We start from the raw sequence: 15,263 nt of genomic DNA, 5'->3' as shown, positions 1-15,263 counted from the left end.
TGTCTTAGGGCAGGCTGAGGTTGGTGGGGAAATTCCTATTGGCCTATTGGCCAGCCTCTACGGAATAGGAGAATACAGTCATAGAATCATAGCATCATAGAACTGCAGAGCTGGGAGGCACACTGAAGATCATCTAGTTCAACTCCCTGCAATGCAGGAATCTCAACTCATACATGACAGACAGCCATCCAACTTCTGCTTAAAAACCTCCAAGGAAGGAGAGTCTGCCAACTCCCAAGGGAGACTGTTTCACCGTCAAACGGCTCAGGAAATGGCAGGGAGTGGAAAGGATCAGGCTCAAACCACTGCAGTTAAGTAGGTGCAGCCCCTACCTGGAAGCAAACCTCTATGGAACTCAGTGAGGCTTACTCCTGAGTAGCATGTATGGGACTGCACCGTCAATTAGTTTGGATCCACACTAAGTCATGCTTAGATCCACGGACATCCATGGCATGGCCCAGATCCAACTCAAAGCATTTCCCCTACCTGCCATTGTCCTCTTGGAGAAGAATGTCAGCTGCTGCTTCACCACAGCCTTTGTGGGTGGGTTCTAGGATGTCCCACCCGCAAACGTGATCACAAACTTGCCTTCACAGCCAAAAGTGCCTTGTGTATAACAAGTTGTGGGTAAAAACTAGGTCCTTAGTTCCTCCATCTGCAGCCCCTGCTTGGATGGAAGTACCTGGAATGGGGTTGGTGCTTTCATCCCATGGTGGGACAAATCTGGCCAACTCAGACTTAAATCTCCACCAAACTTCCAGTGGTTGCAGGTGGTGCTCTTGTCTCCCATCAGGGGGAGCTGCCTCCTTTGTCATCACAGAACATTTGTTTGTTCTAAACTGCATGGCATTAGCAGGATGTGCAAAGAGGAAGACATATGCACGCGCACACACAGTTTCACAGAGAAAGCAGCTACAGAAGGGAGCTCCTCACTTGGACAGCTTCCATGCTGTAGCTTCTGCAACATGCCAGTTAATCCAGCACTGATGCTTAATTTCTATTCCAGCTGTTGCTGTCTGCTCCTTAGAAGATACCACTAAGGAAGAGATGAGGATGCAATGGTTGATGAAGGGAGTAAGATTTCTGCAACTTACCATGAAGCCCTGAGGACCCTTGGGGCCCTGGATTCCTTTGAACCCGGTATCTCCAGGGGGTCCCTGTAGGTATAAAAGATGGGTGTGGATTCCAGAAGGAACTTGGGTGGGCAAGTATGTGTTGTTTGAAAACAGGCTGTGCACCCTCCCCAAAATAATATAAAAGAAGACATGAATTTGCATAAAATCTGCATATTTTAAGTACATAAGAAGAGCCTGCTGGTCAATTGTTCATCCAGTTCAACATCTTGTTCTCACAGTGCGTGCATCAAGCTCAAAACAGGTTAGTGCCCTAGCACTTGAAGTGTTATGGTCTGCAGGAGAGACCCTGACCTGTAGTGCCCTTGGGGAATATGGCTTTGGGAAGTGTTCTTCATCACAGGAGACAGGACCTTCTCCGTAGTGACACCCCAGCTATGAAACTTCCTTCCTGCATACATCAGATTATCTCCCATGCTATGTTTATTCCACTTTAAGACCTATTCGTTCCAGCCAACCTTTGGAGCATAAAAGGCGCACACACCCATCTGTATGATATAAAATGCTGATTACTGAAGGAGAACTTTGTACTATTGCTCTCTTTTTGCTTTCAATGCTGCATATTTAGAGTTAGCTGCCCTGGGCTTTTAAAGGAGCAAAAGTGAGGGGAAAGGAAATATCAACAACTATCAACATCAAGAACTGTGCTGGGGTATAGCCAGCTCTGGAATGAACAGGGGCAGCTAAATACATCACCCCTACAGGTGAAGCACTCAAAAAATCCCATATAGCATCTGAAAAAACAAGTTTCTGCTACTCAGCATTAATTCACAGAACTGTAGAGTTGGAAGGGACTCATAGGGTCACCCAATCCAACCACCTGCAATGCAGGAATCACAGCTAATTCTTTCAAAAGCATGAGAAGACCTATCTGTTCTCTGTTGGTTGCCTACCTAAGGACCTTTAATGTTGCCCCAGCCATGCCAGGGAGATTTTTCTTGTGTGAAGTTCAAGCATCTCCCAACAGATCAGCACATTTCCTCCTAGTGGCATGGCAGGTCCTGGGTAACTGGCTTCTGCCAAGGTGGCTGGGCCAGGTAGATGTTAAATCAACTGCTCAGGAACTGCTCATTTAAAAGCAGGGTGAAAGCAACACTTCCCTCAGTGAAAGTGTAAACTTCAGTGATATGTTATTTATATGCACAGTGATCTCACCTTTGGCCCAAACAGCCCAGCAATCCCTGGAAATCCTGATTCACCGAAGTCTCCCTGGAAGTTTAAAAATAAAAAAGAGATGAAAGGAAGTGTTCAGGAAGCTCAAGTTTAAAGGGCAAAGGAGGAGCAACTATGAGCTAAACAATGCTTACAGAGGGAGGAAAATTAAAAATCCAGGTTTGTTTGTTTGTTTTGCAAATTTAGCAAGAGGTGGGAAGCATCTTCTTAAGTATAAATTTTGCATGGCCTAGTCCAGGACTAAAGAAATTGTTAGGTTTTTAAGCAGTACCTGGCAGGATCAGGTCAAGGTATCAATCTGGTCTAGCAGCCTGTTTTCCACAATAGCCAAAGCAAGGCACATACTAAATATCTCCAGCAACTGGCGTTTCCCGGTATAGTGCTGGTATACTGCTTCTGAACCTTGAAGTTCCATTTACCCTTTGGCACAGGCAGCAGCAGAGAATGCTCCTGTTTTTAGATTCACGCTTTCCCCTGCAGTATGCAGTATAGCTGCATTTACACCATGCATCTGAAACACGCACATCAGCAAATAATCCTGGGAACTGTAGTTTTTTTAAAAGGGTGATGGGAACTGTAGCTTTCTTAGGGTGTGCTTTAGATGTATGGTTATGTAGACATCTCATGTAAACATTTTCAAAGCTACAACCAATCAACACACATCTTGGTCCAGCACCCAGTGCTTTTTTTTCTGGGGGTACTCAAGGTTACAAAGTGGGCAGGCAAGGAAGAGTTTTTATACCTTAAAGGTAAAGGTAAAGGGACCCCTGACCATTAAGTCCAGTCGTGACCGACTCTGAGGTTGCGGCGCTCATCTTGCTTAATTGGCCGAGGGAACCAGCGTACAGCTTCCGGGTCATGTGGCCAGCATGACTAAGCCGCTTCTGGTGAACCAGAGCAGCACACGGAAACGCCGTTTACCTTCCCGCCAGAGCGGTACCTATTTATCTACTTGCACTTTGATGTGCTTTCAAACTGCTAGGTTGGCAGGAGCAGGGACCAAGCAACGGGAGCTCACCCCGTCGCGGGGATTCGAACCGCCGACCTTCTGATCGGTAAGTCCTAGGCTCTGTGGTTTAACCCACAGCGCCACCTGCATCCCTTTTTATATCTTACATTGTCTTTAAATGCATTTCTAAGCTGCTTAATATTTTGCAGGTGGTGTACACTATGTTTGATATAAAAACAGTATGTATTAAAAGAAAAATACAATCTAAAACCAACAAAACAATATAAACCCTACATGTACATAAAACAGAGTTTCAGAGGATTCACACACATGAACCAGGGTCTAATCTTATGGGTCAGGGAAAGCTTGGCCAAAAAGGTACATCTTCAAAAGACATCTGAAGAAACTAATGGTTGAAATCCTACAAATGGTGCAATTTTGTTGGATTGAAGCAAAATTCAGGATCAGATTCATTGGGTCAGATTCATTGGGTCAGCATCAGATTCATCCCCTATTAGCAGTGGGGGAAGCCCCTTTCTGTATTTATTTTCTATTGCTGCCGCAGGTAATGACAGCAACAGCTATACCAGGGCCGCCATTTTCTTTCCCTCACAATGCCCTAGCATCCTTCCAGATCATTGTGTGTGCAGGGCAGGGCAGGGCTGGGGACGAGGGCTACCAAAGGAGACTGACTTTTCTGGTGACAATTACACATGGTGACAATTACACACACACACACACAGCACAAGAACAACACTTTGCATGAAGTAAGAATCCTTTGGAAAGTCACTCACAACTTTGCATGAGATATTATGGGGGAAACAAAAGAGGGGGCCAGGCTGCCAAGGGAAAATGCTGTTGCTGCTTCCTGTGGTGGGGGCAAAATGTTTTTTAAAAAGGAAAAGAATGAAGCCACGGCCTCTACTACTAACTGCAGACACCCACAAACCTGGAAGAAAATTTTGTTTGCCCTGAAGATAGTGGTGAAATCCCCCAAATTCTAATGATGTGCTAAAAATAATTCGACACCCACTGGGAAACCCTGCCTGCCCACTTTGGTGTCTGACTCTGCAACATGTGTGCCTGCGTTTTGAAGGTTTGTGACACAGAGAGAGCACTGCCAGAAGTCAGTATTAAGTGCAAAGCAGACAAACATTTCCAAGCAAAACACAGCCTACATTCTCTATCCGCAGGACACAGTTTTACATCTGACCTTTGCACAAGAATATGGGAAAGTCTGCTGGAACGTTTGAGGGGAAGTGGGGGCCAAACAACCCTAAATGAGTCACAGAAATAGCGAGGTGGAAAAACTCTTTTATGGCCTGTGAAGTCTTCAGCCTCAGCTGCTGCGCTCCACGGATTATTCCAAAGGGGCTTGTTCAGCCTGGTTGTAAATGACTCAGAAGCCCAGGGTTTCCACCATTTCTGCTGAAAAACTGTTCCAGAGTCCTAACATCCTTTGGCATTTGGGAAACTTTTCTTGCCATGTTCTTGAGACATGCTTTGGCAAGGCAAGGCCTGTTTCGAAGCTAAGAAGTTGTGAGTGACTTTCCAAAGGATCCATAAATGAGAGAAAATTAAAGTAGCAAAACTGTTTTTTAAAATTTCAGGTAGGTAGCCGTGTTGGTCTGACGCAGTCAAAATACCTAAATAAAAAAATTGTCCAGTAGCAAATTAGAGACCAACTAAGTTTGTTCTGGGTATAAACTTCTGTGTGCATTCAGGACAAACTTAGTTGGTCTCTAGGGTGCTACTGGACAATTTTTTAATTTATTTTTTTTAAAGCCCTGAAAAACAAAGCACTACTATTTCTTTTTAAAAGCATCTTGAAAAGGAAATTATTTTCAGGAGGTAGCCGTCTTGTGTCACCTTAAAAATGAACACGTTTAACTAACACACAAGTTTTTGTGGACTAGAAGTATACAGTGTGTTGGTACAAGTGGTGGAAAGAGAGAGGGGGGAAAGGGTAAACAATGAGGTCAGAGAAATAGGAAAAGCAGAAGGTACAGGCTTTGGAACTTGAATGCATGTAAAAACATCACAATGCACAAAACGGCGCGGATGAAAACATAAACATCCTTGCATTAGCGTGCTAACTAACATCTGTAGTAGTGGGACAAAACAGCCGCTATTGTCACTCAGATCACAGGTGACAGAACTGAAATTCTTAGTAAGCCTTAGACACATGAGGTTGGAGCCAGACTTGATCATGCTTAAGAGCAGACCTGCTGAGATAAACAAAACTTTAAAAAGTCGTCATGACTAGCTTATCACTCTGTAAGCATGACTGAAGCCCTTTTCAGATGTAACATCTTTGTCTTACACATAAAAGGAAGGCTGCAGGGAGAAGCATTCTAGTTTGTCCCTTTGTCAGCTGGATGGCAATCTTCTTAAGTGGCGAGTCTCCATTGCACATCAAGGCTCCCCCATGCATTTCAGAACCCTGGAAAATAAGGCCCTGAAATTCTTGGGGAAGAAGCCACAGCTCAGTGGTACAGCATCTGCTTTGCATGCAGAGGATCCTGTGTTCAATTGCTGGCATCTTCAGGCAAGCCTGGGAGAAACTCCTGGTGTGAATCCCTGGAAGGCTGCTGCCAGTCAGTGCAGGATGTGCTAGGTGAGATGGGCAATATAAGGCAGTTTCCTACAGTCACAGTGCAGTCACAGAGGCCATGATGAGGACTAGAGGCTCTCTCCTTCGGTCGCCATTCCAACTCATGGAAGGCAATGAAAACAGCTAGAGGGTGTGTGTGGATGAGTGCATTTGTCTCCACCACCCCCTCCAGCCCCCAAAGTGAACACAAAGACAGAACACCCAAAGAGGACTTTTGGCTGGATTCAACCCACAGTGTTCACTTGAAGGAGGGCAAGTGGCATGTCCTCCCTTTTCCTCTCCAGCTCTTTGTGAAATAGTTCAGCTTATTCTGAGCCAACGTGGAGGTGGCAGGCAATCTGGGGTCACCAGAGGTAGGGCCAATTTGTTCTGTTCCCACCCCTCCTTCCCTGAAAAGACACCACTCCCACCATGGTTTCTTCCTAAAATGGCTGCAGTCAACCAGAAAAAGGGAGACAAAGGGAAAACTGATTAGTCCAATCTGTCCTGCTCCCTGATTAGTCTGAACTCTCTCCCTCTTTGCCTTGTTTCTGCCTGAAAATAAAGGTAAAGGTAAAGGGACCCCTGACCGTTAGGTGCAGTCGCGGATGACTCTGCGGTTGCGGCACTCATCTCGCTTTACTGGCCGAGGGAGCCAGTGTACAGCTTCCTGGTCATGTGGCCAGCAGGACTAAGCCGCTTGTGGTGAACCAAAGAAGTGCACGGAAACACCGTTTACCTTCCCGCCGGAGCGGCACCTATTTATCTACTTGCACTTTGTGCTTTCGAACTGCTAGGCTGGCAGGAGAAGGGACCGAGAAACGGGCACTTACCCCGTCGCGGGGATTCAAACTGCCAACCTTCTGATCAGTGCAAACAAGTACAGAAGTGGCAAACTCTGGCTGTTTGGATAGCGAGGTTTGGGCCTAATTCTTTGTGTTCAGATAACTGAATTTGCAGATAAGGAGCGTTCTGATAGCAGGACCTATGTGAGTCATTTAAATTCCTTGGCCCAAGAATGAGAGTGCTTAAGAAGAATGACACATCTACTTACCAGCTGCCCCTTTGGTCCTGCCTCACCAGGGGGTCCAGGAAGCCCCATCCCACCTTGGTGGCCTCGTTTCCCTAAAGGGCCAGCCTGCCCAGGCAACCCCTGTTCTCCCTAAAAAGCAATGGAGACTGTCAATATCATGCAATGGCAAAAACTGTTCACTGTATACCACACAATGGCACAGGTGGCTAAGCCTTGGCAGTACTACGGCTAAATCTGATGACTTGAAGCACCTACACTAGAATCAAAGAATCACTGAGTTGGAAGGAACCCCCAAAGGGCATCTAGCTGAAACTCCTGCAATGCAAGAATCTCAACTAAAGAATCCCCAATAGGCGGCCTGAGGGAGGAGTGGTGGAATGCCCCATTCCCAGTTACAGAAATAATTCCAGGCACTCACACACGGCTGACTTCATCTGAATCCAGCACCTAATAATAATAATAATAATAATAAATTTTATTTATATCCCGCCCTCCCCAGCCAAAGCCGGGCTCAGGGCGGCTAACAACAATAAAATAATCAATCAAATAATCACACAATCTAAAAATATTTCATTATAAAAATTAATTAAATCAAATTGATGGCAACCAATTAAGCAGAATTATGTGCAGGTTGCCAGAGGAGGGAGTCAGGCTGCGCCCTGACCAAAGGCCTGGCGGAACAACTCTGTCTTGCAGGCCCTGCGGAAAGATGTCAGGTCCCGCAGGGCCCTAGTCTCTTTTGACAGAACATTCCACCAGTTTGGAGCTGCAGCCGAGAAGGCCCTGGCTCTAGTTGAGGCCAGCCTAACCTCTCTGAGGCCTGGGACCTTGAGGATGTTATTATTTGCAGACCGTAGGTTTCTCTGTGGGGCATACCAGGAGAGGCGGTCCCGTAGGTACGAGGGTCCTAGGCCGTATAGGGCTTTAAAGGTTAAAACCAGCACCTTAAACCTGATCCTGTACTCCACCGGGAGCCAGTGCAGCTGGTATAATACCGGATGAATGTGCTCTCGCAGCGAAGACCCCATAAGGAGTCTCGCCGCGGCATTCTGCACCCGCTGGAGTTTCTGGGTCAGTCTCAAGGGCAGCCCCACGTAGAGCGAGTTACAATAATCCAGTCTGGAGGTGACCGTCGCATGGATCACAGTGGCTAGGTCAGGACGAGAGAGATAAGGGGCCAACTGCTTAGCTTGGCGGAGATGAAAAAATGCCGCCTTTGTTATAGCTGTAATCTGCGACTCCATAGAGAGGGAGGTATCGAAGATTACACCCAAACTCTTAACGGACGGTGCTGGCACTAATTGCACCCCCGCAAGAGATGGGAGTTGCCCCCTCGATCCCATATCGTCCCGCCCCAGCCAGAGGACCTCTGTCTTCGAAGGATTTAACTTCAACCGGCTCCCACGTAACCATCCAGCCACAGCTTCCAGACATCTGGTCAGTGTGTCTGGGGCCGAGTCAGGATGGCCATCCATCAACAGATAGAGTTGGGTGTCATCAGCATACTGATGGCAACCCAGCCCAAAACTCCGGACAAGCTGGGCGAGGGGGCGCATAAAGATGTTAAAAAGCATCGGGGAGAGAATTGCACCCTGAGGCACTCCACACACCAAGGAGTGGCGTGATGACAATTCCCCCCCAAGCGCCACCCTCTGTCCCCGACCAGAGAGAAACGAGCGCAGCCATTGAAGGACTGTGCCCTGGATCCCCACGTCGGCAAGGCGGTGGTCCAGGAGTTCGTGATCGACCATGTCAAAGGCTGCTGACAGATCTAGAAGAATCAGCAGCCCCGACCCGCCTCGATCCAGCTGTCTGCGGAGATCATCTGTTAGGGCGACCAGAGCCGTCTCGGTCCCATGACCAGCGCGGAAGCCGGACTGGAATGGGTCCAGAGCAGATGTTTCATCCAGAAACCTACCAAGCTGTTCAGCAACCGCTCTCTCAATCACCTTACCCAGGAATGGAAGATTCGAGACCGGGCGGTAATTGGATAGATCTGAGGGATCTAATGATGTTTTCTTTAAGAGCGGACGCACCACCGCCTCCTTCAGTTCCCCTGGGAATATCCCGGTGCCAAGGGACAAATTGATGATATCCCCCAGGGGGCCCCGCACCTCGTCTGGACACGCTCTAATCAGCCATGACGGGCACGGGTCCAGAGGACAGGTGGTGGGCTTTCCAGCTTGGAGGAATCTGTCCACATCGGCTGGAGATATCCGGTCAAAGTGGTCCAATACTGGACCCGAGGACAGTCGAGGGGCCTCCAGTTCCTTTATTGTATCCAAATTGGCAGGGAGGTCATGGCGGAGCAACAGGACCTTCTCCGCAAAAAAGCTCGCAAATGCCTCACAGCTGTGTGTCAGATTGTTATTTAAATTTGGCTGTCCTTCAAGGGACGTTAAAGACCGAATTATACTAAATAATTGCGCCGGGCGAGAGCTAGCGGATGCAATGGAGGCCGAGAAGTAAGACTTCTTAGCAGCCTTCACTGCCATCTCATAGGTTTTCATAAAAAACCCTATAAGATGTTCTTGAGGCTCCGTCACGGGCACCCCGCCATACTCGCTCTAGCCGTCTGAGGTCCCGCTTCATTTTCCGAAGCTCCTCGGTAAACCAGGGAGCCCGGTTTCTGCGGGGTCGCAGAGGGCGCTTAGGTGCGATCTCATCGATGGCTGCCAGGAGCTGGGTATTCCAGCCCTCAACAAGCTCAGTCAATGAGTCGCCAGGGGGAGCATGGTCCCGCAAGGCTTGACGGAATCTATCCGGGTCCATCAGCCTCCGCGGGCGAGCCCAAATCGGCTCGCCACCTAAGCAGGGTGGGGGTGGAAAGTCAATCCTGGCTTTCAGAGCGTAGTGATCAGACCATGGCACCTTCATCGAAGGAGACATGATCACATCTATACCGGCGCCAAAGATCAAATCCAGCGTGTGGCCTGCTTGATGTGTGGGGCCCGAAACAAACTGGGAGAGCCCTAGTGTCGCCATGGAAGACACCAGGTCCAGAGCCTGTGAGGAGGGAGTGGCATCAGCGTGGAAGTTGAAGTCTCCCAATACCAATAGGTTAGGGAACTCCAAGGCCCAGCCGGCCACCGCCTCCAGCAGGCCTGACAGGGTGGCTGCTGGTGCGCTAGGTGGCCGGTACACCAGCCAGACAGCCAAGCTCTCCTCGGAGCCCCACACTAGGCCAACACATTCAATGCCGGGGATCGATGGCGATGGTAGAGCCCTGAAAGAACAATCTTCCCGGATTAATACTGCCACCCCTCCCCCCCGGCCCACAGTCCGTGACTGGTGGAGGACGGAGAAACCCGGGGGCGCCATCTCTCGTAAGGTAACAGTTACCCCTTTGCGCACCCAGGTCTCCGTCACACAAGCCAGGTCAACTCCCTGCGAGATAAAGAAATCTCGCAGGGTAGCAGTTTTGTTGCCTATAGACCTGGCATTGCACAACACCAGTGAAGGAGGTGAGTAATCCTTGCTCACCCTACCCTCGTCTCTCGGGATGGGGCGCAGATTGGAAGGGGTACGAGCATATCCATATCTCGATCCCCTTCGCCTATAACATCTGCCCCCACCGCCATACCTCCCTCGCCCCTCCACGGTCGCAATCCCAAGCCTCATACTAACCTCCATTTACAAATAGAAAACAAAACAACCAAAACAATTATACCCAAACAAAACCAATCCCCGCCCCACTCAGTGTCCAACCCCCCCAAAAAAACAAAATGGAACAAACAAAAATACATAAATACATAAATAAAAACCACCATTCACGGTGGTACAACAAAGTAAACAATAAAAGCACCTACAAAGTTAACTTCTTGAGAACCTGAAAGCCTGCATGCTGTCTGAAGACATTTTGGTTGGTCTTCTAATAGTGTGGCTATAATGTAGATTTTGATTCTTTCCTGCATTTATTGGCCAACTAAGTTGACTTATTTTGCTTTGTGTGTGGGTGTAATGAAAATTATGTCTCTGATCTTGCCACACACCCTGAACTTTTGACAAGCAGTTTGTCAGAAAATACGCCCTTTCCCTGGTAAGCCAGGAGAACTAGGAGAACAGAGATGACGTGCCAACAGGCTTATCACTCTTGTGTCACACTTGACTGTCAGCCTGTTATTCTAGCTGCAGCCGTTAGGGGGCAGCAACTGCCAACTGAAAAGTACCACATTAACAAAAGGATAATTGATCCCTTATTCATCCCAGCCCCAGCCTCTCTTAAAAAATAAGCAAGCAAGCAAGCAAGCAAGCAAGCAAGCGAACAAACGAACAAACCAATAGGAACTGTGTATTTATTGCGTTAGAGCTGCAAATCTTGAAACCTCTGGCTTTCGGGACATGGAAAGATTGGGTAACTTTGGGGAAAGGCTGTAGCTTGATGGTGCAGTACTTGCTTTGCACCCAGAAGGTTCCAGGTTCAATCCTGGCACCTCCAGGTAAGGCTGGGAAAGACTCTCTAGACAATGCTGTGTTAGATGGCCTGACATGGTACAAAACAGTTCTGTGTGTTGCCATTTGATTCTGCCCCTTTATTGAGAACCATGAGGGCTGGGAGCTTAACTTTATTTTAAAGTGAAGGTTGATAGATAGCCCGGTAATAGTAAAACATCCTGTGCATGCACAAAGGTCCTAGGTTCAACTCCAGGAATTCTGCAGGTAGGCCAGCGAAGACTCTTCCCTGAACCACTAGGCAACCACACGAGGGCGGGGGGCAAGGAAGGAATATAAAATGCAACGAGAAGAGATAACTCAATGCCAGTGGGTCAGGTGGGTTCTGGAGAAGGCAGATATCAAATTCACTCTCTCTATCAAACACCAGACTGGGCACCAGCTGAGGCACGAGTCTGCTCAGGTTGCACGAAGTGAAGCCGAACTAGGAAAAGTGCATCCAGTTATGGAACTCTTTTCCCACTGAGATGAGGCTGGCACACTCTGCAATGTGCTTCAGGCGCCAGCTTGAAACTTATCTGTTCTTGAAAGCATTCTCTTGAAAATGACCATTACTGCATCTTTTATGCGGACATGCTGCATTTAAAAAATGTTCTCTGTGTTGGTTTTTGTTGCTTCAGGGGTGTAGCATGGGTATGTGTGTGCCAGGGGGCTGTGGCCCTGGCTGCACAATTTTTGAGGGGGCATGATCCAAGCACACCCACGCATTTGCCCCAAGTGTGGCTTGGCCTGGTGCTCCTCTCTGCCTGCCAAGGGCTGTGTTGGCTGGCTGGCTTCCCCCTGCGTGGGCAGGCAGGTGGTTCAGTGTGGCCCTGCTATGCTCTGGTGGGGGTGGGGTCACTCCAGCGGCAGTGGAGAGGACTGGGCTGGCACCCCCCCCCCAGTGTGAGTGCTCCTGCCCAGCGTGTGTGCACCTGCCTGCCCCAGGCACTGGCAACCAATGATACACTGCTAGTTTGTTTTGCATTGATTTTAAATGTCGTAGTTTGCACACTGACACAGATATATATATATATATGATTATAAGATCCAGCATAAAAAAATTGAACTAACTTTTGGCTTGTGAAGCGAGAGTCAAAAGAGCTTTGGGCTCTATGGAAATGCAGTAATCCCCCAAAGCAACTGGGGCTTCCATTGCTAGACACTGGAAGAAGTCCAGTGTTACTACATTGGGATCTTGGTATCAAATGCCTTAGCAAAGCAGCACTTCTGGAAAGATCACGAACAAAATAATAATAAGAAAAAAATGTGTGTGGGGGGGGGTAAAGTAGAGAAGATGGAGGGACTTTGCTGATTTTGCCAAGAGAAGGGATACAGGAAGATCTCCTTCCTCAAGATCATTTGCATCTACAGATTCCTGTAGTGAAGTAGCTATTGTTCCTCCTTCTTGTAACTGAAAATACAACAGGCACATGACCGAGCGATGTATTCACACAGGATTCTGCTTTGATTATGTTTGTGTTTCTGTTGAGCTATGTATTTATCCACTTGAGCCTAGATTTCTTATTTTCTATTTAGTAACACTGAATTTATTCTGTGTTTGCCACATTGTTCATTTTTGCCATTTTTAAATTTACTGTATTTTGTATACAGTATTTGTATTTCCAATGCTCTGTATTTTGATGTTTCAAATGTTTGCTGTAAGCTGCTTTGTGCACAGCCTGTTGTGGGAAAGCGGCATATAAGTAAACTCAGTCAATCAAGGGTGTGTGTGTGTGTGTGTGTGTGTGTGTGTGTGTGTGTGAAGAGTTTTGATTTCCCAGTTCTCCTCTGCTGGCTGTGCCTCTACATTCCTCATACTGCTTGGGCATGAGGGCTAAACTGTGCGATATGCAAGGAGCTGCGTGATCAGTTCTCCCAAGACTTTAACTTTAGAACAGCTGCAAAGGGTATGGATTTTGATCAGAACAGCAGTGCTGTCAGCAACTGCCAAATCTGGGGAACAACAGACTCCAAGTGCAACTGCCCTGTGTGGTGAACTCATGGAATTGCATTTTTTATTATTATCCTGTAAAGTGGTCCCTTGTAAAGTGGTCCTTGCCAGTCCCACCTACCCACCCTGCCTGGCCTTTGGTCTTTCGTAGACAGGGAGGGTTATTTAATTAATTTAAAAGCATGACTGAACCACTTAGCATTTAAAAACCTCTAAACAGTGCGAAATATGAAAACAAGAAACAGGTATCACTAAAACAAAAACACAGCACAAAACCAACTAAACAGTTGCATAATAGGAGAGGACTGGGCAGCAAAGAGCAGGTGAAGTTTGGGGCAAGTGGAGTCAAAAGCCACAACTGGCAGACTCACACTTGACACACACACACACACAGGCCCCATCTGCACTACACATTTAAAAGCAGCATCCCATCACTTTGAAGAGTCATGGCTTCTGCCAATGTCTACAGTGTGGATGGAGCAGAGTGTACGTTCTATGAAGCTGGGATGGAGTAGAAATAGCAAGGCTAAGGGGGTGGGGTGGGGAGCGTTTCTGTACTGAACTTCAAGAAAGGAAGTCCTTTCCTTCCAGCACACCACAGAAATCTGATCATGGCTCCCTGCTCCTGCTTTAAACCAACACAAAACTACACAACCTGCCTGTTCCTTTTCACCTGAAGTGGTGTGTGATCTAAACTCCTCTCCATTGGAACAGAACTGCAACAGCAGCAGCAACAACAACAACAGAAAGCATCCTGAATGCATTCTAACTGGTCCAGGGACACCAACCAGAGTAAATCTGGGGAGAATATATCAAAGTGCTTGCTGTGGATGGGTTGTGGACACTGGCCTGGAACGAACCACATAATGCAAATTGCAGCAAATAATTCTGTCCCGACTGGCAAATTGTCTTGATTCCGAAAGGAGTAAGGATATTTGGAGGATCTGTGGGCTTGTCACCCTGCCTGAAGGCTATTTTTCAATGGGAAATTAGAAGAGCTCCCCCCACCCCTACTGCCCTCTCCTTCAGGAGAAGGATGGGAGCATAGCCAGGCACTGCAGACTCCAAGCAAGATGGAACTCAGAGCTTATAATGTGGGAGAAGAGGACAGCAAAGGAGAGCTCTGATGTTAAGGAAGGGATTGGGGGCTGATTCTTTGGTGGGGAGGGGAAACTGCTCTCTGTGAATTGCTGCCCCTTTTGCCTTCCCACCTCTGATTGTAAAAGCAAAGGGGGAGGGGAGAAACCAACCTTCAATCCTGGGGGCCCCTGAGCTCCTGGAAGACCAAGGACACCAGGATTCCCTCTTTTCCCCGACATTCCTGGGGTGCCTTCCTCTCCATCTTCACCCTGTTCTCCCTTGAGAAAGGTGTGGGGGGAAGAGTTGTGCTTTTTAAACATTTTAATTGTTATCAAATGGGGGGATTACAGAGAGGAAAGGATCAAATGACAAAGAATGAGCAATAAATATTCTTTGGTGCTTACATTTCCGACAAAAAGGATGAAAAAGAAACAAGAAGAAAGGTTAATGAAATCGACCTTTGCAGGATTCCTAATATACCATGTGGCTGAGCATTATCCTGCACCTTGTTATTCCAATACATAATAAACTGGACTGTTTTCTAATAAAGTTTGTCTCCCTTATGTGCATTTAATAATATCCAGAAGCTTCAGCATTTACTCACTTTGCTGATATTCATTTATATTTTGACAAATGTAGATAATGCCAGGAAACCCTGAAACAAATCTATGTAGTAGAGAGTTGGGAGTACAGTAACTCCTTTAAGCCTCAATAGGTGTCCTGTGGGCCTGATTCCACGCACACAGCATCTTTTATAAAGCCCCCCACAGGCTGCTTCCCAGCAGGGAAGGAAAGACTGATTGCCCCGTTAAGTAAAATGCAGCATAGATAAAATTCCTCGCAATGGATGGAGGCTAAGATCCAAGTTCACTGCTGGCTTTCTAGTCTACGGTGGGGAAATCAAAACAGCTTAAGGT

The 15,263-nt window shown here is 47.4% G+C and overlaps 1 protein-coding gene across 5 annotated transcripts in view; it reads right to left on the bottom strand.

Annotated features, from left to right (window-relative positions):
- The window catches only part of COL27A1 (collagen type XXVII alpha 1 chain), a 255,431-nt gene that overhangs the window by 14,778 nt on the left and 225,390 nt on the right, over window positions 1-15,263 (bottom strand). For all 5 annotated transcript variants that reach the window (XM_081179610.1, XM_081179608.1, XM_081179609.1 and 2 more), the window contains 4 exons: window positions 14,517-14,624; window positions 6,903-7,010; window positions 2,289-2,342; window positions 1,095-1,157 (listed from right to left, as the gene is read on the bottom strand). In XM_081179610.1, the coding sequence (XP_081035736.1) occupies window positions 1,095-1,157; window positions 2,289-2,342; window positions 6,903-7,010; window positions 14,517-14,624 (333 nt within the window). The remainder of the gene's footprint in view (window positions 1-1,094; window positions 1,158-2,288; window positions 2,343-6,902; window positions 7,011-14,516; window positions 14,625-15,263) is intronic.

The sequence above is a fragment of the Podarcis bocagei genome (assembly GCF_964188305.1).
Source record: "Podarcis bocagei genome assembly, chromosome: Z".
Classification (NCBI taxonomy): domain Eukaryota; kingdom Metazoa; phylum Chordata; class Lepidosauria; order Squamata; family Lacertidae; genus Podarcis; species Podarcis bocagei.
The sequence above is the reverse complement of the archived record's forward strand: the minus strand, read 5'-3'. Positions and strand labels throughout refer to the sequence as shown.